Source organism: Sebastes umbrosus, chromosome 24, assembly GCF_015220745.1.
Source record: "Sebastes umbrosus isolate fSebUmb1 chromosome 24, fSebUmb1.pri, whole genome shotgun sequence".
NCBI classification, from domain to species: Eukaryota; Metazoa; Chordata; class Actinopteri; order Perciformes; family Sebastidae; genus Sebastes; species Sebastes umbrosus.
The window spans coordinates 16,212,731-16,237,488 of record NC_051292.1 but is presented as its reverse complement, the minus strand read 5'-3'; the positions used below and the strand labels follow the sequence as shown (position 1 = coordinate 16,237,488).

The following is a 24,758-nucleotide window of genomic DNA, read 5'->3' as shown; positions in this document are numbered from 1 at the left end:
CTCGTAATATTATGACTTTATTCTCGTAATTTTATGACTTTATTCTCATAATATTACAACTTTTTTCTCGTAAAGTTATGACTTTATTCTCGTAATATCACGACTTTTTTTCTCGTAATATTATGACTTTATTCTCGTAATATTACGACTTTTTTTCTTGTAAAGTTATGACTTTATTCTCGTAATATTACTTTTTTTCTCATAAAGTTATGACTTTATGTGCTCTCTGTCAGTTCTTTCAGTATTCAGTTTGTCTTTGTTCTTGACCAGTACATCAACTGTTCCACAAGCAACCCACTGTGAAGTCTGGTGTAAATGACTTAACGTCACCTATTGTAGCCGCCGCTGCTGCTGGGTACTGTAGTTCTTCTCTCTCCTGACAGGAGGTCATTGTGAGGGAGCCCCTCCATTTTAGTACTGGCTCAGTCTGTGTAATCTGAGCTGGGAATCTGATCTGAAGCTGTGGATTATTAATGCCTCAGAACCTGAGCAGGGAACACACAAGAAGAGCACAGAGAGAATATTAATATTCAAAACTCCCAGATGTACAGTATGTGTGTGTGAGCTGTGAGGTGCGTAGTGATGTGATGACCTCAGAGGTGATCTGGGGCCAGTTTGTTAGATTGATGGTGATGGTGACGGTGACGGTGATGGGGAATCTCTCCTCGTCCTCGTGGCCTGCAGCTAAACTAACCTGATCAAAGTTTGATGAGCGCGGCTTAGTAACAGGACACGGGACAGAAAACACTGCGGCTCTCTGTGGTGGAGCTCTGCTGGTCCTCCTCCACCTGCTGCTGGCATGGTGGGATACAGGAAGTGGTCCAGGACCAGGTCTGGGCTGATTGTAATCCTCTGACAGCAGACAGGGAAACACCAGTGTAGAGCGGCAAACATGACGGCCATGACGGCTCTGTGATAGATGCTCGAAGGCTGCAGCTACGTAGCACAACGATTAGTAGTCTGCATGTCGTGTCATATACTTCGGTTATCTATAAACAGCCCACACGGCAGTCCCTCTTATCATCATCATCATCATCATCAGTGTGTTTACATGACATGCACTACTCATCCAGGGATCCAACTCTCAGAAGAGTTTACGAAATGCCAAACAGGTGACCAGGCGTCAGGACAGAGAGGATCTGGAGAGAGAGAGAGAGAGGAGGAGGAGGAGGAAGAGGAGGGCCAGGTGAGCGTCACAGAGAGGGGACTCTGGCGTTCATCACTGCAGCGTGGCTTGCAGTAGGACAGCAGCAGCAGCAGCAGCTCCCGGGCCGTGTGACCTGTTCCAGCAGCACAGACCGGGACTCAGGGATGATCCTGCAACAGGTCAGACTCACCTTTCTGTCCCTACTGCTTCTTCTTCTTCTTCTTCCTCTGGCTGCTTTTACTTTACTTCTAAAGGGCTGTGACCACTTCCTTTATTCTATGTTTTAAAGAGACATTTAAAGAGATAAGGCTCTCCAGTTTCAGCAGCATATGAGATGTTGTCCCTTTACAATGAGCCATTACTTCAATTCAAAACTCCCTTGACTTTCTGATCCATTTTATCTTGTGTTTTTGTTCTGTTGTTTAATCAATCTAAAAGTATTTCTCTTTGTCATGTATTATTGTATTTAATGTCTTTATTTGAAGTCAGTGAGCCGATCCTGACAGCATCACTGCAGCCTGACAAAAAGGTGGTTTTGATGAAATGCGTTTAAAGCCCAGATTCTGTACGGCGTTCATGAGCTAAATTGTGTGTTTTGAGCATGAGTTGAGATCAGCGGCGAGACCTAGTTCAGGCCATAAGTGGAAGGAATGCTGGGACCATTACGGGGGATTTGGGGAGATTAGTTGGCTTAGCGAGCGCGACAACAGAGACACAACAAAAAGTGCATGACGGCAGAGAATGCAGTGAAAACATCACCGAGCAGCAGCAAAAGAACATCCAGATCAGCTTAGTGAGCTGTGAACAGCACCGGGGCTGGGTGAAGGTTGCTGGTGCCATGTGGAGCACACATCCTAATGCAGCTCCACCCTGCAGGGGTCTGTCTGTGGTTCCTACTGCTGCTTCAACGCTTCACTCATTCCTACCGTGGATGTAGAACAGCGTGAAGATAGAGGAAATGGACCTGTAGCCTCTATAAGGTGCAGAAAAATGTTCTGTAGGGATATACTAAGCTTTATTTAAGAATTTATGAACGTAGCTTATCATCTAAATAAGGAACACATGCAGTAATTGTTTATTTTTTCTATTGTGGACTGTCAAATACAAATACAAATACAAATGAATATGAATTAGTTTTGCTGATGAAATCCCCATCATGAACTGTGAACATCAGTAACTGACTTCTTTTGTATAGATGGCCAACGTGTGAGACAACAAGGAATGGCTTCCACAGCGAGTGGCCTCCGTAAGTCTGAGATTATGGTTTACCTTTCAGAATATTAGCCTGAGGACAACATGTGTCACTAGTTCACTGAATTCATATAAAATAGTGTGGATGTACATTTGTGTTAGAACAATACCTGAGTGATACTGGCCAGCTGGTTAACACTTTAAATTGAGTCTCCCTCTGTGCAGAGCTTACTCTAGTCTGGGCATCCCAGCATACAAAACATGCAATTAAGAATTTTAATATTGGCTCAAAGATTGAGTCACAACTTGAATTAACTAATTATAGTATATGATTTATAGAGCTGGTAAAATAGACATCTTATCTTCATATTACACACGTGAGTTTAAGCCAGGGGTCAGCAACCTTTACTATCAAAAGAGCCTTTTTAGGCAAAAAAAAATCTGTCTGGAGCCGCAAAACATTTGAGCATTGTGATGAAGGTAACACAGCTTATAGTCTAAGTATATAGTATATAAGTCTAATGCAGTGAGGGCCAAAGAGACAATGTTTAGGGCCACATTGAGGGAAAAAACATCTGAGATTTAGAGAATAAAGTCATAATATTACGAGAAAAATGTCATAACTTTACGAGAAAAACAGTTGTAATATTACGAGAATAAAGTCATAACTTTACGAAAAAAATATGTCGTAATATTACAAGAATAAAGTCATAACTTAAGGAGAAAAAAAGTCGGAATATTACAAGAATAAAGTCATAACTAAACGAGAAAAAAGTCGTAATAATACGAGAATAAAGTCATATCTTTACGAGAAAAAAAGTCGTAATATTACGAGAATAAAGTCATAACTTAACGAGAAAAAAGTCGTAATAATACGAGAATAAAGTCAGAACTTCACGAGAAAAAAAGTTGTTATATTACGAGAATAAAGTCATAACTTTACGAGAAAATAATTGTAATATTACGAGAATAAAGTCATAACTTTATGAGAACATTTTTGTAATATTATGAGAATAAAGTCATAACTTTACGAGAAAGAAAGTCGTAATATTACGAGAATAACGTCATAATATTACGAGAAAAAAAGAAAACAACACGTAAAATTACTTCTTTATAATATTATGACTTTATTCTCATTAGAGCTAAAGTACCATGTAATGATAGTCTTTATCAGTATAACTGTCCTTCTCTTCTCAGGCATCCAGGGGGACGACAACCTCCAGTCCATGCTGGTGGGGACGGTAATGAGGAAAATCAAGTCTCGTACCTGGAAGAAGCAGCGCTACTTCAAACTGCAGGATGACTGCATGACCATCTGGTACAAGTCCAAGAAGGCTGGCAACACCCACTCCACATGTAAGAACACATGATTCACAGATGAGAAGGTCCTCAACATGACCATGATGGTAAACCAGTGGTGATGTAGCTGACACAAGACGTCACCACGTTCATTATAGTAGAACTCTGCTATCTGATATACAGTATACATCCATGATGTGAAAACCGAGGGTCGAGTTTGTCTTCCTGTTGCAAAGATTCACTTATGTACAGTTCTTTATTTTGTACGGAGCCCCCCTAGACCCCTAGGAGAACATTTTTATTAATTCGTTCCTTCGAGTTACCTAACTGGAGGGAACGATTTACCTAACTCGAGGGAACGAGTTTCTAACTCGAGGGAACGATTTACCTAACTCGAGGGAACGATTTACCTAACTCGAGGGAACGAGTTTCTAACTCGAGGGAACGATTTACCTAACTCGAGGGAACGAGTTACTAACTCGAGGGAACGATTTACCTAACTCGAGGGAACGAGTTACCTAACTCGAGGGAACGATTTACCTAATTCGAGGGAACGAGTTTTCTAACTCGAGGGAACGAGTTACCTAACTCGAGGGAACGAGTTACTAACTCGAGGGAAGGAGATACCTAACTCGAGGGCACGAGTTACTAACTCGAGGGAACGAGTTACCTTACTCGAGGGAATGAGTTACTAACTCAAAGGAATGAGTTACTAACTCGAGGGAACGAGTTCCTAACTCGAAAGAACGAGTTACTAACTCGAAGGAACGAGATACCTAACTCGAAGGAACGAGTTACCTAACTTGAGGGAACGAGTTACCTAACTCGAGGAAACAAGTTACCTAACTCGAGGGAATGAGTTACCTAACTCGAGGGAACGAGTTACTAACTCAAGGGAACGAGTTACTAACTCGAAGGAACGAGTTACCTTACTCGAGGGAACGAGATACCTAACTCGAGGGAACGAGTTACAAACTCGAGGGAACGAGTTACCTAACTTGAGAGAACAAGATACTAACTGGAGGGAACGGGTTAATAAAAATGTTCTCCTAGGGGTCTAGGGGGGCTCCGTAATTTTGCTATTTTCATTCTGGCAAGGCTTTTTTTTTGCATTTTTCTTTCTTAGAAGCTGATTATGGCAGCGTTCCTCAGAGTTTTGTGTAATTAATCGTTAATGACCACCTAGAGATTATACAGTCACCCAGCTTTTTGCTTAATAACTGATCATCACAGATAGTTTTTTTACTGTATACGACAGAAGTTGATCAGTTTTCCATCCCGTGCCCAGTTTCAGTGAGCGATGTGGAGGCGATACGAGAGGGCCACCAGTCCGAGGTGCTGCTCAGCATCGCCGACGAGTTCCCGGCCGACCGATGCTTCACGCTGGTCTTCCGCGGTCGCAGGGGCAACCTGGACCTGGTGGCCGAGTCGGCCGAGGAAGCACAGTCCTGGATCAGAGGCACGAGGAAGCTGATAGAGAACCTGGAGAACATGGGGGAGAGGGAGAAACTGGACCAGTATCCTTCACTCAGTGTTTGCAGTCCAATGTTTGCTGTTTGCAGTCCAACCAAACGCTACACGTTTTCATTTCTCATGTCTCTTTGGTTTGAGTTGTGCTTTATGATTAAATCCCATCATCTAGCATAACTAAAGGTGAATGGTTGGATGGTGAGACCATTAAAATCAAAGATTTTATCCCTATGGCAGTATGAAGGATTTCAGGCAGGATTGATACCCCAGTAATATCCTCAGAAATGTGTCCATATTGGAAGATTCTGCACCTCATAATTTATGTCCAATGTTCAGTTACTTTGCACGGCAGATGGATTCTCACAACGTCAAAAGATCACGTGGAAATTGCAGGATCACGTATCCCACATGTCAGGCTGTAATGCATCGTCCAGCAAGCCAGAGCTTGGACCAATCAGCATCCTGTGCTGGCAGCTACGAGCGTGGTTTAAAACATGTTTCCGCTCTTCTCCCGTTTGGCTTCAGAAAGAGTTTGATTGACAGGTGGTTCATCCAATCACGTGCTAAGTATTATTTTTTTTTAAAGTGCCTGCCCTTTTCCAAATAGTTTCCAAAGACGGCTTCTGTGGGTCAGGGTGGTGGATGGGTGTGTAGTGTACTCACCTCCAGTCAAACACCAACAATTAACATGAAATTAAATGAGATTTAAAAGATTTGATGAAATGAAATCAAATTTTGAAAATGAATTAAAATACAAATAGAATAGAATAGTGCAGGTGTAAGTTGCCCCAAATGCAACAAAGAAAATAAAAGTGAAGTAGAGAAACTAATCCATCAACTGCACAATAGAACAGCAAAGTTTTACATTTAGATTAGAAAGTTGCTTCTGGTTTGGGGTGCACCTTTAGCAACGGACGTAAGAAAAAAAAAAATGTAACCTGGAGTTTGTCTGGTCATAGGTTTTAATACTTCTTATATGGGCCACAAGTTGACATTTGCCCTGATGGTGTCACTACAGGAAACATGAGGGAGTCACCAAACCATTAGGATTCCTCCTCTGGGGACCATGAATAACATCCACGGAAAAATTCAATGGAAAGCCATTCAATTTTAATATCATCTGACAGTCTGGCCCAAGAGGGTTATTCAAGTGTCCAGAGTGAATAATTCATCCAATGGGGACCAGAAATATTCACAGCAAATTCAATGGAAATACATCAGTTCTTGTCAAGGACAAAAGGTCAAGGTAAACTTTGACTTCTCCGTGGTGCTAGAGGATGGGATGGGGTCTGACTCACCGGAGCATTCTCCTCCCCTTCCACTATCTGTTTTGCGAGGTCACCGTCGCTGCGTCCTGTGCTTAGCGCCGCCCAAGACGACTGTGATTGGTTTAAAGCAGGGGTCAGCAACCTTTACTATCAAAAGGGCCATTTTAGGCAAAGAAAAATAATCTGTCTGGAGCCGCAAAACATAAAAAAAAGCAGTCAGAGCTTTACCGTGCACGTTGAAATGTGCCAGTTTTAGAAGTGAAGTTTATTGTGCAGTGCACCTGACCAGTCCTCAATCTCTTCTGAGGCTCAACGAGACTCTATTGAATGTGACGCTCTCCTTAAGGGGCGTACCCAGATGGATTGGTGACTGGTTCAAGAAGGCGGACAAGAACAACGACGGCAGGATGAACTTCAAGGAGGTGCAAGATTTACTGAAGATGATGAACGTGGACATGAACGAGCACCATGCTCATCGTCTCTTCACAGTGAGGAAGACATAAACTATGGTCATTCTTAAACATTCAACATAGAGTGTTTGGTTTCCATGGCTGCTGTAAGACCTCATGGGTTGTGATGCATCTATCCACCGAGCTAAAGCATGTTCCTTTCTCCTCCATCAGATGGCTGATAAGTCACAGTCGGGTACGCTGGAGGACGACGAGTTTGTGCTCTTCTACAAGATGTTGACGCAGCGGGAGGATGTGCTCAGGGTGTTCCAGGAGTACTCCGGTGACGGCCAGAAGTTATCCCAAAGTGACTTGGAGGACTTCCTGAGAGAGGAGCAGCTGGAGGGGGTTGACATCCAGCAGCAAGCCAAGCAGCTCATTGAGCGCTACGAGCCCTCTGACACAGGTACATGGATGGGATCTTGTATACTGTATATCTTGGTGTTTGGTACTGGATGTTGTACTATTAAAGGTTGGGTGAGAAGGTTCTGATACCACCCTGCTGTATTTGCAGCCAAGCTGCTGAACGCCATGACATTTGACGGCTTCTTGATGTACCTGGGCTCGGCTGAGGGATCCATCTTCAACCCACGGTGGCGGCGCGTCTTCCAGGACATGAGCCAGCCGCTGTGCCATTACTTCATCTCCTCCTCCCACAACACCTACCTGATGGAGGACCAGCTCCGTGGACAGAGCAGCGTGGAGGGATACATTAGGTAATGCTGCTGGGGTAACTCTCTATGGTTAGAAATGTCTTTGTGATGTTCAAATTAGGGATGCACCGATACCGATACCATTATATTATAGGGTCCGATACTGTGCTCATGTACTCGTACTCGTACTCGTACTCGCAAATGGCTCCGATACAACGGCACCGATACCACTTTACAGCAGTGTGACGTTAACCTCTCCTCAGCATCTTTCCGGTCCTATTGAACGCGCTCACGCTCCACCTCCCCAGCGGTACGGGCGGACCGCCCGGTGGTGCGCCGGACCCCGCAGGGCCTGGATTCCGCCTTAGCCAGCGCGCGGCAGTTTTGCTTGCACCCTCTGTCTCGTGCATGCGTTAGACTCCTTGGTCCTTGTTTCAAGACGGTTCGGGTGGAATGCAGACATCGCTGCAGACCCCTGACGCCTTTTACGTGGGCCGAGCCCCGCCCTGGGGGCACGACGCGGTTGGGGCGCACTAAGGACAGTCCGCCCCAGTGACACTTTGTCCACGGCCCCGTGAAACACCTTCGCCCCGAACCTTTCCAAGCCGACCTAGAGCCGGTCGCGGTGCACCGCCTCGTATGCGGGACTCCCCAGCCTGCCGTGTGTCGCTCACACCCTCCAGCTGGCTGTTAACGAGGGTTTTTTGGCACAGAAGAGTACTCGTATCGGTACCCAGATGTAAGTACTTGTACTTGTACTCGGTCTGAAAAAAGTGGTATCGGTTCATCCCTAGTTCAAATGACCAAAATTTGTCCCACTAACAGCAAAATGTGACACAGCAAGATTCATTTTTACAGTGAAATACTGTAGCTGCTGCTGGAGGACTACTTGCGGGGCTCTTTGGCGCAAGCTAATCACAGCTAATGTGATTTTTTTGACTTTCCAGTTTTCTGTTTGTGTCCGGCGAGCCAGAGCACGGACCAATCAGTGAGGAGCTACTGGCAGCTAGGGGCGTGGCTTAGGTGTGTGTGATGCAAGCCCTCCAGGAAGAGCGCCGGTCGTTGATCTCGACTTTCGTAGTGGCCAAACGGCGGCACTGCAACTTCCGTGTCCGTCATGTGATGCTATCAGGCCCAAAAATACTTTTTCTCATAGACTTACATTGGGAAAGAGACGTCTGTAACTCAGAGGATCATTTATTTTGAGATGAATCAACTTCCCAGTACGAATACTCTAATAGTCCTCCTTTAAAAAAGTTAAGTTTTAAAGTTGTAAAACGCACTAATAGCTGAATCCAGAGTTATTTCCCTTCTTCCGTTCATGTGAATGAGACCCAGACCGAGGCTGGAGCGCAAGCCGTGACGACGGCGTGACGTTGGGACCCTGTGACCGAGTCATGTGACTGAGCGGACGCTACTGCGCATGTTCCATGTGCCCAAGATCCGGGTACTTTCCAGACGGAAGTCGAGCCAATTAGGCTTCATGCTCCACTGAGCAACTCTCATAGAAATGAACAGGGCCCCGCCTCCAATGCTGGATCCAGTTCTCTTTATACATCCATGATGTGATGCAACACGGAGAGGCGACTGTTGGTTCTAAACAACAATGGCGGCTCCTGAAGAGGTTAGCGTAGATGCTGCAGTAGCATCACTTCTATCAGTAGTTCTTCATTGCAAGAAGAGCAAGGAACGCCACTGAAGGCTTTTCTCTAGGGATGCACCGATACCAGTATTGGGTCTTGGGTCCGATATTGTGCTCACGTACTTGTACTCGTACTCGCAAAACGGCTCCGATACAACGGCACCGATACCACTTTACGGCGGCTTGAAGTTAACCTCTCATCAAAATTTTTCGGGTCCTATCGCACGCTCTCACGCTCCACCTGGTGGTGCGCCCGATTCTGCAGGGCCGCTCAGCTGGCGCGCACGTTAGACTCCTTGGTCCGTGCTTCAAGACGGGTCGGCTGGGTTGCCGACAACGCTGCAGACCCCTGGCGCCTTTTACGTTGGCCGAGCCCCGCTCTGGGGGCACGACGCGGTTGGGGCACAGTAAGGACAGTCCGCCCCGGTGACACCTTGGCCACGGCCCCGGGAAGCACCTTCGCCCTGAGCCTTTCCAAGCCGACCTAGAGCCGGTATGCGGGACTCCCCAGCCTGCCGTGTGTCGCTCACACCCTCCAGCTGGCTGTTAACAAGGGTCTTTTGGCACAGAGAAGTACTCGTATCGGTACTCGGTATCGGCAAGTACCCAAATGTAAGGTCTGAAAAAAAGTGGTATCAGTGCAGCTCTAGTTTTCTAGATGGAAAACATGTTTCCGCTCTTCCGCCCGACTGGCTTCGGCAAGAGTTTGATTGACAGATGGTTCATCCAATCACCTGCTCAGATGGTTCTGGCATGTCAGGTTACCCCGAGCGCTCCTTCTTCTCAGATTCATAACTAGTCAAATTAGAACACACAGTCCTGTTATTGGTATCTTTGCTGTCACACAGGAACGTCCATAAATCTGCAGGGAAATCATAGAAAAAATTAGGCTTATAAATGATTAAATGACAACTAAGGTTTGCCTATGACACACATCCGGGATCGTCACTGCAACACATCACGTAACCATTTCCAAATCCACTTCCCAACCATTTTATAGATGTCAGGATGTCCATCAGCACAAATCCCTTACCTAATGGGCTCTCAACTATGCTCCATCGAGCTTCACTGTGACCTGCATAAATCTTCCATCACTCATTAGTTTTACATTCATTAATAGAATGAAGTGCGTCAAATTCTTTTGTAGTGATTCGTTCTATTTCATCACCCTTCTGTGACCCTGAGCCAAAAGATGAATGAAGTTGTTGTTGTGCTCAGGGCTCTGAGTCGTGGCTGTCGCTGTGTGGAGGTGGACTGCTGGGATGGTGCCAACGGAGAGCCCATCGTCTATCACGGACACACCTTCACCTCCAAGATCCTCTTCAAGGACGTGGTCAATGCAGTGGGCAACTATGCCTTCAAGGTAGCATCCCCTGTCTGCTTGTAGAAGTGAATCAGTCTTTTCAATTTTTTTTATCTATCCTTGCCGGAGCAAAAACGTCTAGTCGTAAGTTTTATACTAAAAAACAATGAGTGCGGTGACTCTCTGATGTACTTCTTGTTCATGTGTTTCTGAAGACAGTAGTGTTTGGAGCAACGTTCTCTATTAGTTTTACGTTGCACAGGTCACACACTCATGATCACATTGGTCCAAATGTGTCTTTTCAAGTAGATCAGGGTTCAGCAACCTTTACTATCAAAAGAGACATTTTAGGCAAAACATTTGATCATTGTGATGAAGGTAACACTATATATTTTATAGTCTAAGTATATAGTATATAAGTCTAATGCAGTGAGGGCCAAAGAGACAATGTAATACGGAGTATTAGGGCCACATTGAGGGAAAAAAACATCTGAGATTTACAGAATAAAGTCAGAATATTACGAAAACAAAGTCATAACGTAACGAGAAAAAAGGTTTAATATTACGAAAATAAAGTCATAACTTTACGAGAAAAAAAGTTGTAATATTATATAGAATATAGAATATTCTATATAATATAGAATCTGGAGGCAACACGACAAGATGTTGCTATCTGAAGCGTTGGTTTCCGTTTGTAGTTTGAGTAGTAAAAAATAGGAGGAAAAAATTAATAAATCTGAGATTTCAAGAATAAAGTCGAAGGTCTACAAGAAAAAAAGGTGTAATATAATGATAATAACTTCATAACTTTACGAGAAAAAAAGTTGTAATATTATGATAATAAAGTCATAACTTTATGAAAGAAAAAGGCTTAATATTACGAGAATAAAGTCATAACTTTACGAGAATTTTTCTTTTAATATTACGAGAATAAAGTCATAATATTACGAGAAAAAAAGAAAATAACACGTCAAGTTACAACTTTATAATATTACTTTTTTTCTCGTAAACTTCTGATTTTATTCTCGTAATCTAAGATTTTTTTTTTTCCCTCAATTTCCCCTAATACTCCGTCGTACCGTCGTACCATAGACCTACAACAATGATAAATAAAAATGAAAATGTAACTGGAGAGGGGCTAAAGAGCCGCAGGTTGCAGACCCCTGAAGTAGACCAAGCATGTTGTTGTAACCCCTCATGCTGTGCGTTGCACTTGTTTTTTTACTTTTATTGCGTAGTAAAGCTGTATCAGCATCTCATTGTACATTTATGAGAGGGAGAACAACCGTGTACGGATATCCAAGACATAATGTGAAAGCCCCATAAAGTCATCTAGCCAGGGATCTGCCACAGAGTGAACATGCATGACAGAGCCTGAGCATCTGTTGAAGTTGCATCAGCTGAATGGTGTGTCCTCGTGACCCCTCGTCCATCCGTCTGCTGGTCTCCCAACCAGCCAGCCACAACCCACGGGTATATGGCAGCGGGCGTATTAGCTTTCCCCTATGATAATGCTCTCCAGTGTTAGATTACAAACTCCCTCCCTCCGTCTCCTCCTCTCCCCCCACCCAGGTATCAGAATATCCAGTCATCCTGTCCGTGGAGAACCACTGCAGCGTGGAGCAACAGAGAGTCATGGCCCAACACCTCAACCACATCCTCGGTGACAAGCTGCTGAAAAGCACACTGGACGGCAAGGCCCCCGTCGGACTGCCATCTCCTGAGGTGAGCAGTGAGTCCGTGGTCTGAACCCCACGCCGCTCTACGTGCCGCCTGTTTCTATTGAAGATGCCCAGACAGAGCATTTTTTGCAGTTTGCTGCGTCTTTTGTTGTTGTTGTTGATGATGTTGCTAGGCAACCACCACATGAGTGCTAGCTTAACACAAACCATGAACTGGCGCTCAAGGTGCTCCTGTAAAAACGTGAGGTGCTCAGCAACGCAAAATGCTTCACTCTCATTGAAACCAGTAGAAAAGGCTGAAACGCACTCTGTCTGAGTTGAGCTCTCTACTTCAGTAAACTTACACACCCGTGGTGCATCTATACAGATCCATTTAGTCTGATTTACTGTGTGATGCACTGTTATGTTGCACTTGTTTATCCAATTCAGAGGTCAGCAACCTTTACTGTCAAAAGAGCCATTTCAGGCAAAAAAACAAAAAAAACAATCTGTCTGGAGCCGCAAAACATGTGATCATTTTGATGAAGGTAACACAGTTTATAGTCTAAGAATATAGTATATAAATCTAATGCAGTGAGGGCCAAAGAGACAATGTACTACGGAGTATTAGGGCCACATTGAGGGGAAACACATCTGAGATTTATAGAATAAAGTCAGAATATTACGAGAAAAAAGTTGTATTATTACGAGCATAAAGTCGTAGTATTATGAGAATAAAGTCATAATATCATAAAGTAATAATTGTACGTATTATTTATTTTCGTAGTATTAAGCCTTTTTTTCCTCATAAAGTTATGACTTTATTATCATAATATTACAACTTTTTTTTCTTGTAAAGTTATGACTTTATTATCATAATATTACAACTTTTTTTCTCATAAAGTTATGACTTTATTCTCGTAATATTGAGCCTTTTTTTCTCATAAAGTTATGACTTTATTATCATAATATTACACCTTTTTTTCTCGTACAGTTATGACTTTATTATCATAATATTACAACTTTTTTTCTCGTAAAGTTATGACTTTATTATCATAATATTACAACCTTTTTTCTCGTAAAGTTATGACTTTATTCTTGTAGTATTACGACTTTTTTTTTTTTCTTGTAAACCTTCGACTTTATTCTCGAAATCCCTGATTTATTTATTTTTTCCTCCTATTTTTTACTACTCAGACTACAAACGGAAACTTCAGATAGCAACATCTTGTCGTGTTGCCTCCAGATTCTACGTTCATGTGCAGACATCTGTTTAAAGAGACTACCTGGTGGAGGTGTGATGACAAAGCAGTCTAAAGTCCCATCAGTGTTCTGTCATAAAACCAACAGTGAAGTGATCTCAGCATGGCGGTGGTGTTAGTCAGCCTGATAGAGAGCACCTTCCCTTTCACCCCAAAGCCTGTCAGAGCCTCCTGGGCCATATGATATGTGTCTACATGCAACACCGGCACCCTGAATTATTCAACACCACAATATGTTTCCCCTCTTGCACTGTTGGACGCTATAACAGGCTTTCCCCCCCGCCGCCCTCTGAAATAGAGAGTTTTTATAACTCCTACAACTACCGTCTGGATGTGAGGTCTAACCCTGGGTTTTATTTCCTGTCAGGACCTCAAGGGGAAGATTCTGCTGAAGGCAAAGAAAATCGGCGGTCTGGAGGAGAGTTTCAACGGGATGGTGGAGGACTCTCAGAGCGGAGAGGTCAGCGACGAAGACGAGGTCGCTGAAATCAACGAGGATAACCTCCACCGCGAGAGCGTCTGTCGCAGGGTGAAGGTAGGTCGGGTCGGTGCAGACAGCCTGTTACACACAGTCTGATGAGCCGGCCGGATATAGAAGCAGGATGCTCTAGTTCAGTCCTTTTTTAGGATGATGATGAATGGAACACTTAATAGATTAAGCTGAAGGTTTAAATGATTGAGTGCATCTTGTTAATCACAGTCGGTAGTTCCAGTCCAGGTTATTTACTGAACTCTTTAGACAGCTGTGGGATGGACTGGACTTGTTTGAATCTCTGCAGCAGTCTGACACGACCGTCTGACGTTACTTTTGTTTTGCTGTAACATACAGTACGCATTTACTTCAGGACTTTGTTTTACAGCACATCGCTCTAGACCAGGGGTCAGCAACCTTTACTATCAAAAGAGCCATTTTAGGCAAAATAAATCAAATATAAAATCTGTCTGGAGCCGCAAAACATTTGAGCATTGTGATGAAGGTAACACAGCTTATAGTCTAGGTATATTGTATATACTGTAAGTTTAATGCAGTGAGGGCCAAAGAGACAATGTACTACGGAGTATTAGGGCCACATTAAGGGAAAAAACATCTGAGATTTACAGAATAAAGTCAGAATATTATGAGAATAAAGTCATAGCTTAATGAGAAAAAAAAGTTGTAATGTTACGAGAATAAAGTCATACCTTTACGAGAAAAAAAGTCGTAATATCACGATATAAAGTCATAACTTCACGAGAAAAAAGTCGTAATTTCACAAGAATAAAGTCAGAACTTAACGAGAAAAAAATTGTAATATTACGAGAATAAAGTCATAACTTTACGAGAAAAAAAGAAAATAACACGTAAAATTACTACTTTATAATATTATGAATCTATTCTCATAATACTACAACAATCTTCTAGTAATATTACGACTTTTTTCTCCTAAAGTTATGACTTTATTCTCGTAATATTACAACTTTTTTTCTCGGTAAGTTATGACTTTATTATCATATTATTAAAACTTTTTTTCTCATAAACCTATGACTTTATTCTTATAATATTATGACTTCATTCTCGTAATATTATGACTTTATTTTTTTCCTCAATGTGGCCCTAATACTCCGTCGTACCGTCGTACCATAGAACTACAACAATGATAAATAAAAATGAAAATGTAAACAAAAAACAGTTATTCATTTCCATTTTAAAAAATCCACAGGGAGCCACTGGAGAGGAGCTGAAGAGACACAGGTTGCTGACCCCTGGTTTAGACTAAACTAAAAGACAAAGACGTGTGTCTCCTTGGCGGTGTTCTCTAGTGAGCCGCTCAGAGACACCCAGAAATCTGGCGGAAAAGGATTGCATAAACCTCTGTCATCCCTCATGAAAAATCCAGAGGATTGAAGGGCAGGGAGCAGACACTGGGTGTTAGATTAGGTGATCTGTTTACACCGTGTGTCTGATAGAAAGACACAGGGACAGGGTCAGAGACACTGGTGTCTTCTACCCACAGCCATCCACATCTGAAGGGAACTTAGTCAAACCCACTGTTAAAACTCTTACACCGTGCATGTCAAAATGTACACGTAGACGAGACAGATGGAGAAGAAGGACGGAGAAGAGGATCTCGTGGTTGCTGTCAAACCAGACCGAGCCATGCCATGCCAGGCTAGGCCAAACCATGGGCTCAGTTCAGCAAGGTGAAGGTTGTACAGTCTCCTCTGAAACGGGTTATTTGATACTCTGAACAGCACTAATTGCAGTCAGTAATCACGTCTGTTGGTAAAAGGAGGTGTAAGTCGGGCTAGGATGTAACATCATCTTCTGCAAATATTTCAATGGGAAGTTCAACTTAAACAGGAGTTCCTATGATAAATAAAATACTAATAACTAATACGAAGCATGTTATCATTTGACCTAGTAGTTTGATACTGCAGACAAATTCAAGATCAAACTTTCAAATACAACTTAAAAGACACATTAAAGGGACTCTATGAAAGTACGAAAATAGTTCACTGAAATGTGTTTCTGAAAACATTTGAGAAATAATCCTGCAGTTTCTGAATCTGTCTTTATTTTGGATCGTTTATTTTAAAAGTTTCTCGGGAGTTTCGAGAGGCAGCGAGTCGCCTCGGACGCCCGTGATTTACATAAAGTAGCCTAGACCTTAACTTTATGCAAATGAAGAACGGCCGTCGTGACACTCCGTGTCTCGAATCGCGCCCCCACGCTACCAGAATGCATTACGTGGGAATGGGAGGCGTGGAAAGGACGGATCCTGTGGACACGTACCATTAGTGTTGCCGACTTGGCGACTTTCTTTCTAGATTTAGGGACGTCTGGAGCTAGTGCTGCTGGCTGATGTCATCGGAGAAGAGTTGGTAACACTGGGCTGGGTTTTAAGTTGCATACTGTCATCATTTAAGTAGTATTTAGTCAGTCAGTTAGGTTTTAATTTAAAAGTTCATCTTGAAACTCTTCTGAAAGAGTCGGGGAGAACTCAAGAGTGGTATTGATGGTACAGGCTTTAGACCAGGGGTCAGCAACCTGCGTCTCTTTAGCTCCTCTCCAGTGGCTTCCTGTGGATATATAAAAAAAAATTCATTTTTATTTATCATTGTTGTAGGTCTGTGGTACGACGGTACGACGGAGTATTAGGGCCACATTGAGGAAAAAAAATAATCTGAGATTGAGAGAATAAAGTTGTAATATTATGATAATAAAGTTATAATATTATAAAGTAGTAATTTTACGTGTTATTTTCTTTTTTCTCGTAAAGTTATGACTTTATTCCCGTAATATTGCGACTTTTTTTCTCATAAAGTTATGACTTTATTCTCGTAATATTCTGACTTTTTTTCCTCGTTTAGTTATGACTTTATTCTCGTAATATTACGACTTTTTCTCGTGAAGTTATGACTTTATTCCCGTAATATTGTGACTTTTTTTCTCATAAAGTTATGACTTTATTCTTGTAATATTACGACTTTTTTCTCGTAATATTATGACTTTATTCTGTAAATCTCAGATGTTTTTTCCCTCAATGTGGCCCTAATACTCCGTAGTACATTGTCTCTTTGGCCCTCACTGCATTAGACTTATATACTATAAACTTAGACTATAAACTGTGTTACCTTCATCACAATGATCAAATGTTTTGCGGCTCCAGACAGATTTTTTGTTATTATTTATTTTTGATAGTAAAGGTTGCTGACCCCTGGTTTAGGGCATCGGGCTTTAGAGGATAATGTGCATCGATGTGCCCGGCTAACTGAGTGTGCTAAGGAATCATTGGCCACTTAGAGTCATGTATATTGATAAGCATCTGAGAAGCACGAAACGCCACACTGGGACTGCTGTCAACACGGTCATCAGAGGTGAGGCCAGCGGCGGGTTTGGCAGAGATGTGAGCTCGGCGGTGCCCCTGCAGATGGTGTAGGTGTCTGGAGAGATGGCTGTCTTTGCTGTCTGGTAGACGGGTGAAGGTGAGGGGGGGTAGACCAGCCAGATCAGCTTTCATGTGGAAGCAGGCAGGCATGCATGCAGAGGTGCATTGTGCTGCTGGGCCTGCCACACCTCTGATCTCGCTACCCTGGCAGGCAGCACACCTGCTTCTGCTTGGCATCGTGGTCGAGTATCACTTACACAATTCAGGGGGGTTGTCTCAAGGTTTCCTCCATCCATGACAGGATTCCTTTGCATCACCAGGGTTTACCCTATCATGTGGTAGAGAGTCAGACCTCAACGGGCCTCATGTGACTTCAACGTGTTCACGACCCAGAGGTGTTTTAAATGCCTCGTGTGTTCGTCGGGTTGTGAGCAGAACTGCTGTGATGAAACATCTTGAAGGGTCTTTCCAGACCTTGTTGTCCACCAGTCGCCCTCATAGAGTGTCCGGTCACCTGGCGCTGCTCATCTCTGCACAGCGACCCCTCCTTTATCCCAACAACCCCACATTTTATACTTGTGTGGTTACTCCAGTCAGTTGTATCCTATTCCTTACCTGCTCCCATAATCCTACCCTACTGTGTCTGGAGTCGTTTGCCAATTCAGACTGAGCGTCACTTCTTCACACGGATGCGTTTACATTGCAGTCAGTACAGACTTCATGGCGGGAAATGACGGCGTTGTCTGCATGCAGAATGACTCATGAAATGGCAAAATGGCTGCGTCATTCATTCGCCATCTGGTGAGACCGGGCTGATATGTCACCGATGTTCTACATTCAACGAGAACGTTGTTGGCTGTTGAGAAGTGTACAAATATTTTGGGTTCATTATGAAACTTCTGCCGACAGTTTGAGGATCCGATAGTCTCAAGCTCTTTTTAATCCTTCTCATTGGTAAATCTTTGTAAAACCAACAGACGGATGTAAACGATAGCACTTATTTATGAACGCCCAACAGCGACAATATGTCAGTGGAGCATAAATGGTATGTGGCGTATGAGGCATACGTTACTACAGCAGTGGCATATATCAGTAAGAATTGAGTGCATATGATACTAAAACCAGAGTGGAGCGGCTCTGCCAGCGTCTTTTGGTTTCATAGCTGAGCTCTGAAAGACTGGAGCTGTTTTGGTTCGCTCCGTACTGTAGAACAGTGAAGAACATCTATGACCTTCCTTACCTCTCTCTCTTCTTATGTTCATAGAGGTCAAAGCAGCGTCTGTCCAAGGAGCTGTCGGACTGTGTGGTTTACTGTAAGAGCGTCCACTTCAGTAACTTCAAACACTCCCGCATCCACTCAAAGTTCTACGAGGTGGCCTCTTTCACCGAGTCCAAGGCCCGCAAACACCTGAGAGACGCTGGTGAGTCATATTTATAATCTGGGGTTTTAGTTCTACGACAGCGGTTTTCAGTAGCAGTTATACATTTTGTGTCAAGGTGAAGCGATTACTACTTGTAATAATGTTGTTTATGATCGACACACTACAGCACGTATCAGGGGCTTCAGTCTTTCACTAAACTCCTGATATTATCTCCATTTCAGGGACGGAGTTTGTGCACCATAACTCCCGGCAGCTGACCAGGGTTTATCCCAGCGGCTTCCGAACCGACTCCTCCAACTTCAGTCCTCAGGAAATGTGGAACGCTGGGTGCCAAATCGGTGATTGACATGATCTCGAGCAGGCTAAAAGCTCCTTTCTTTAATTATTTATTGTTTTTAATATGAATGCTGCATTTGGGCTACAGTTTGCATAAAGGGGAAAGAGGCAGGTTTGCTTTCACAGAAAAAGGCAATACATTTTAGAGTTCCCAAAATGTCCCAATAAAGTCAGAACTTAACGAGAAAAAAATTGTAATATTACGAGAATAAAGTCAGAACTTTAAGAGAAAAAAAGAAAATAACACATAAAATTACTACTTTATAATATTATGACTTTATTCTCTAAATCTCAGATTTATTTTTTTTCCTCAATGTGGCCCTAATACTCCGTCGTACCGTTGTACCATAGACCTACAACAATGATAAATAAAAATGAAAATTTAAACAAAAAACAGTTTCCATTTTGAAGAATCCACAGGGAGCCACTGGAGAGGAGCTACAGAGACGCAGGTTGCTGACCGCTGGGTTAGTCTCTTTGGATAAAAGACAAATGAATGTAATGTAGCACCTTTGTGTCTCTGTTCCCTCCGGTATGGTTCGGTCTACAACACCAAGAACAAATGTTTTATATTGAAGTCAAAATCAGTGTGCAGCTTTAATAACATATCTCTTCTCATTCATCGCCTGAATAATATAGTGTGTTGTGAATCTAAATGTCATGGCGAGTACAGCACCAGTCCAAAGAGTAAACCTGGTTTCCTTTCCTTCTCGTTCAGTTGCGTTGAATTTCCAGACGGCCGGGGAGGGGATGGATCTGAACGACGGCCTGTTTAGTCAGAACGGCGGCTGTGGCTACATCCTGAAGCCCGCTTTCATGAGAGAGGCCGAGAAAAAATTTGACCCCGAGACGCCCCAAAAACGGGACGGCTACCAACCCGTGGTCCTCACCATACAGGTAGGAGCCACAGAGACAGGAAGACAACATGTATCCCTGCACTTTATGAGCTACTTCAACACTGTGTTGATGGGTTTCAGGTGATCAGTGGTCAGCAGCTGCCCAAAGTCAACATCAAAGAGGACTCTATAGTGGACCCTCTGGTCAGAGTGGAGATCCATGGGGTTCCTATGGACCAGGCCAAGCAGGAGACCAGATACATCGAGAACAACGGTACACCAGAGGATGGATAGATGGATGGATGGATGGATGGATGGATGGATGGATGGATGATGGATTGATGGATGGGTGGATGGATGGGTGGGTGGATTGATGGATGGATGGATGGATGGACGGATGGATGGATGGATGGATGGATGGATGGATGGATGGATGGATGGATGGATGAATGGATGTATGGATGGATGGATGATGGATGGATGGATGATGGTTGGGTGGTTGGGTGGGTGGGTGGATGGATGGATGGATGGATGGATGGATGGATGGATGGATGGATGGATGATGAATGGGTGGACGGATGGATGATGGATGGATGATGGATGGATGGATGGATGGATGGACGGATGGGTAAGAATGAGGATAGTCTGTGTGCATCATGGGCGCTGACATTGACCGATCTGTCCTCTCTGCAGGGTTTAACCCTGTGTGGTACGACACTCTGCGCTTCACCCTCCACACTCCTGAGCTGGCTATGGTGCGCTTCATAGTGGAAGACTACGACAAGACCTCTAAAAATGACTTTGTGGGGCAGTACACGCTCCCTCTGAGCTGCATGCAGCAGGGTAAGGCTGCTTTAATACACACGACATTTACTGTCAGATAGCTTAAAGTCACTGTGAGGAACTTTGACCTGGTTCTGAATACTGAAGCCTCTATATGACCTACAGTAGGACACAAGAAGATTTCTATACACTTATTCTTAATGCTCATCATCGGGTCTGATTCCTCATGTCATCAGACGACACGATTTACAGCATGCAGAAACTCCTTCAGCTCCTCCAGCGGGGCCTCCAGCAGGAACCGGACTAACCCAGAACCGGCTTCGACCTGCAGTTGGAGCTCCAGCGGGAGGTGGAGAGCTCTGTGCCCGGTAGCAGCAACAGCTCCTCCTCCTCCGGCCAGGAGCAGAGACACCACGCTGCTGGAGGCCCAGGCCGTATTACTGGGCCCGCTGGAGGGAAGGGAGGCACGGTAGAACCAGAACCAGGACTGCTCGGGTTAGACTCTCAGACCCTGCTGTAGTAAAATGAGAGTTTTTTTAAAGGGACTCTGGTAGCTGCAGATCTTTACGACATAAAGCAGCGGCGGTTCCTTGTAGTAATCTTTAAAATGTCCAAATGTACAACTAGTTAAGAGCAGAGACGTCTTCTAAACTCCCTATGCTGGAACCTTACAGAGAGAAATCTGTTATGAAAGGCAGAGGTATACGTTTCCCCATAAAGAATAGCCTCCAACATACAGAATGCATTGCAAGTGTCTGATAGGTTTGGGAGTTTTCTCTTGCTCTGACAGTGCTGTTGCATTCTGCGGCAACCACAGAGGCATCACAAAGTTGTTGTGATCTCAGCATAATGTCATTAATGGTCCACTACTGATGCTTGGACCATGGACACAGGACTTTGACGCAGGAGACCGCTGTCCGTGTCCCGAGTGAAACCAAAATACTACGGTCACTTATTTGAATTGATGTCTGTAACTTAAACAGATTTATTAAGCCAAACCATGAATTAAATCTGTGACTGTGATCTGGGAGAAAATCGGTTTCTCTTGAAGCGGGATGGAGAATGCAGTTTAGTGTATGGGAGGGTCATTTTGTAGGAGATTGCTATAATAATAATAATAATAATAATAATAATAAATTTGACTTATATAGCACTTTTCAGGAACTCAAAGACGCTTAACAATATAAACGGGAAGCGGTGTGAGACAAACCGCAGACAAACGACACACACAGGTGTGGACATGTCAGATATTAGCATGCTAATGTTAGCTCTGTCAGTTGGTTCAGTTAACAGTTCCTCCTGGCAGTTGGAAGGTCTAATGATCATGTTGGAACCAGGCTAAGTCTGACTTTATGCACTGTAGCGTTACCTCAGGATGCAGAGGTGACACACTCCATTTAACTTGTAAATGAAGACAGCGTGTTATTCTCCTAACCCAGAGGTCAGCAACCTGTGTCTCTGTAGCTCCTCTCCAGTGGCTCCCTGTGGATTTATAAAAATGGAAACGAATAACTGTTTTTCGTTTACATTTTTCATTTTTATTTAGCATTGTTGTAGGTCTATGGTACGACGGTACGACGGAGCATTAGGGCCACATTGAGGGAAAAAAAATAATAAAGGTTTACAAGAAAAAAAGTTGTAATATTATGAGAATAAAGTCATAATATTATAAAGTGTTATGTGCTATTTTCTTTGTCTCTCGTAAAGTTATGACTTTATTCTCGTAATATTACGACTTTTTTTCTCGCAATATTATGGCTTTATTCTCGTAATATTACGACTTCTTTCTCATAAAGTTATGACTTTATTCTCGTAATATTATGACTTTTTTCTCGTAAAGTTATGACTTTATTCTTGTAATAGTACGCCTTTTTTTCGTAATATAACGTCTTTTTTTCTCGTAAAGTTATGACTTTTTTCTTGTATATTCTGACTTTATTCTATAAATCTCAGATGTTTTTTCCCTCAATGTGGCCCTAATACTCCTTAGTACATTATCTCTTTGGCCCTCACTGCATTAGACTTATATACTATATTCTTAGACTATAAACTGTGTTACCTTCATCACAATGCTCAAATATTTTGCGGCTCCAGACAGATTATTATTTTTTGCCTAAAATGGCTCTTTTGACAGTAAAGGTTGCTGACCCATGTCCTAACCCCTGTGGTTTTGTTTTGTGTTCTCAGGTTATCGTCACATTCACCTTTTATCCAAAGATGGAACCAGTATTCCTCCCTCCTCCTTATTCGTACACATCAGGATCACAGAGCTGGAATAAGCCTTCATCAACACCGGAGCATCCTCGGCACATTATTTACTTATTCCTTCCTATAGAAAACACATATAGCTCCTATGAATATTATTCTTATTTGATGTGAAGAAATACTACGCCAAATCTTCTAGTGGTTCTGAGATACGCATGTTTTTACTGTAGCGTGTGAAACTTGTTCCTGTGATCCACTTGAACTTCGCTGCTCGTGTTTGGTGTACTGTAGCACAAATATTATGTGTTGTAGAGAAGAATGTGCCACCAATGTGTTTAGATCAGGATCTATATATATATTCTGTCAGTATTTTCCTTTAATGAACAGCACTTCATGGACTCTGTCTGACCGCTACAGTCCTCAGCTTTCACCCGGGCCAACATGCACACTTTTGATTTACAAACATGGTTACTATCTAATAGTCCTTTAGCTTATAGTGTTCATTCACAGCATGGAACGGCTGAACCAGTAGAACCTGTCGTCTCACCACTAACAGAACACTGTCAGTGAGGATTTATTTTTTGATTGGGATCTATTCAAATAGATAAAAACGTAACAACCACAGCTCTCTGCTGTCCACGGAGCAGCTGCAGTGGAGCAACTGGAGGTTGAAGGTCAGGGCATGATGACCCCTCCCAGTGTTCCCAGTCACATCCTGTCGCTGCTTTCCCGCTCTTGTCGTCGTTTTAGAGAAACGTGACGTGGCTCCAATAACATGATTATAAATGTTAAGCTAAAGACATCACAACGTAGTTCTCATGAGTGTCAGCTGATGTTATTTTTGTGGTATATTTGTGTAAATGTGTTTTGATATGTCTATTTTTGTATCCATGGAAACATTCATATGTACTGTACAGCACAGCACACTGTAGTGTTTATTGGCTTGTTTTTTATTGTAAAAGACCTCGTATTCATTTGCCACATCTACCTGCAAATAAATAGGATTTTAATGATGCATTTAGTAGTACTATTTCATCTTTCATACTGTATTGAAGACACTGCTCTTCTCATTGATTACTGCCTTAGTTTTCCCTAACATTCCTATCCGTGGGTAAATAATATATCTTATAATAGTAAATGAATCCAATGTTCAGTTAGTTGGGACAGAGGAACCATAAGGCGATTAATAGCATGCGGAACTTTTCTCTCGGCGCCGTTTTCCACCGATCCACTAACCCGGAACACCAGTCACGCTTGTCATGTCAACAATACCAAGCTACCCGGAGTAGAAGAGCTCTACTTCCGGCATATACTTTCAGACTAAAACCTTTATTAAGACATTCATGTGTTGTGTTCATGTGATTTAAGAAACTAACTGAGAGGAACTCGGGGACATGAGTGCTGCTGGATATGTTTAATAATAATTATTATTATTATTATATTATTATTATTATTATCATTACATGTTTCAAATAAATTACTAAAGCACAAATCTCACAAATGTCATATTTATCGTTAGCTAGTCATATTAGCTAGCCATATAGCTAATGTTAGCTAGCCGCATAGCTAACGTCAGCTAGCCAGATAGCTAACGTCAGCTAGCCACATAGCTAACGTCAGCTAGCCGCATAGCTAACGTCAGCTAGCCGCATAGCTAACGTCAGCTAGCCGCATAGCTAACGTCACCTAGCCGCATAGCTAACGTCAGCTAGCCGCATAGCTAACGTCAGCTAGCCGCATAGCTAACGTAAGCAAAGAAAAAAACACTAAACAACGTTGTGTGACTTCTGTCGTGTGAACATATTCATATATATATTAATATGTATATTAATATGTATATTAATATATATAATATATATTAATATGTATAATATATATACTAATATATATATATGTATATATATTAAACCTTCGACCGTCGCTAAAGCCCAAAAACAGCGGTGAAAGTGAGCTTTGACATTTTAATTTGACGGTGAAACAGATTGACTTCTGGTGGTAGTGT

At 42.8% G+C, this 24,758-nt stretch overlaps 1 protein-coding gene across 1 annotated transcript; it reads left to right on the top strand.

Annotated features, from left to right (window-relative positions):
- Positions 1-1,118: 1,118 nt before the first annotated feature.
- Positions 1,119-23,773, top strand: LOC119483331 (1-phosphatidylinositol 4,5-bisphosphate phosphodiesterase delta-4-like). Its single transcript, XM_037761345.1, has 16 exons — positions 1,119-1,326; positions 2,343-2,393; positions 3,536-3,694; positions 4,926-5,154; positions 6,734-6,863; positions 6,999-7,230; positions 7,339-7,540; positions 10,338-10,482; positions 11,995-12,147; positions 13,713-13,880; positions 18,479-18,635; positions 18,818-18,934; positions 19,651-19,829; positions 19,910-20,042; positions 20,462-20,611; positions 22,739-23,773. The coding sequence occupies exons 2-16, from the start codon at positions 2,369-2,371 to the stop codon at positions 22,828-22,830; spliced, it is 2,271 nt and encodes a 756-aa protein (XP_037617273.1). The 5' UTR covers positions 1,119-1,326; positions 2,343-2,368; the 3' UTR covers positions 22,831-23,773.
- Positions 23,774-24,758: the final 985 nt, after the last annotated feature.

Excerpts from the sequence above, each read along its gene's own strand:
- LOC119483331 (XM_037761345.1), top strand. The coding sequence starts at position 2,369 with ATGGCTTCCACAGCGAGTGGCCTCC. Across the intron at positions 7,541-10,337 it reads AGCGTGGAGGGATACATTAG|GGCTCTGAGTCGTGGCTGTC; the intron begins GTAATGCTGCTG and ends TGTTGTGCTCAG. Across the intron at positions 13,881-18,478 it reads GCGTCTGTCGCAGGGTGAAG|AGGTCAAAGCAGCGTCTGTC; the intron begins GTAGGTCGGGTC and ends TTATGTTCATAG.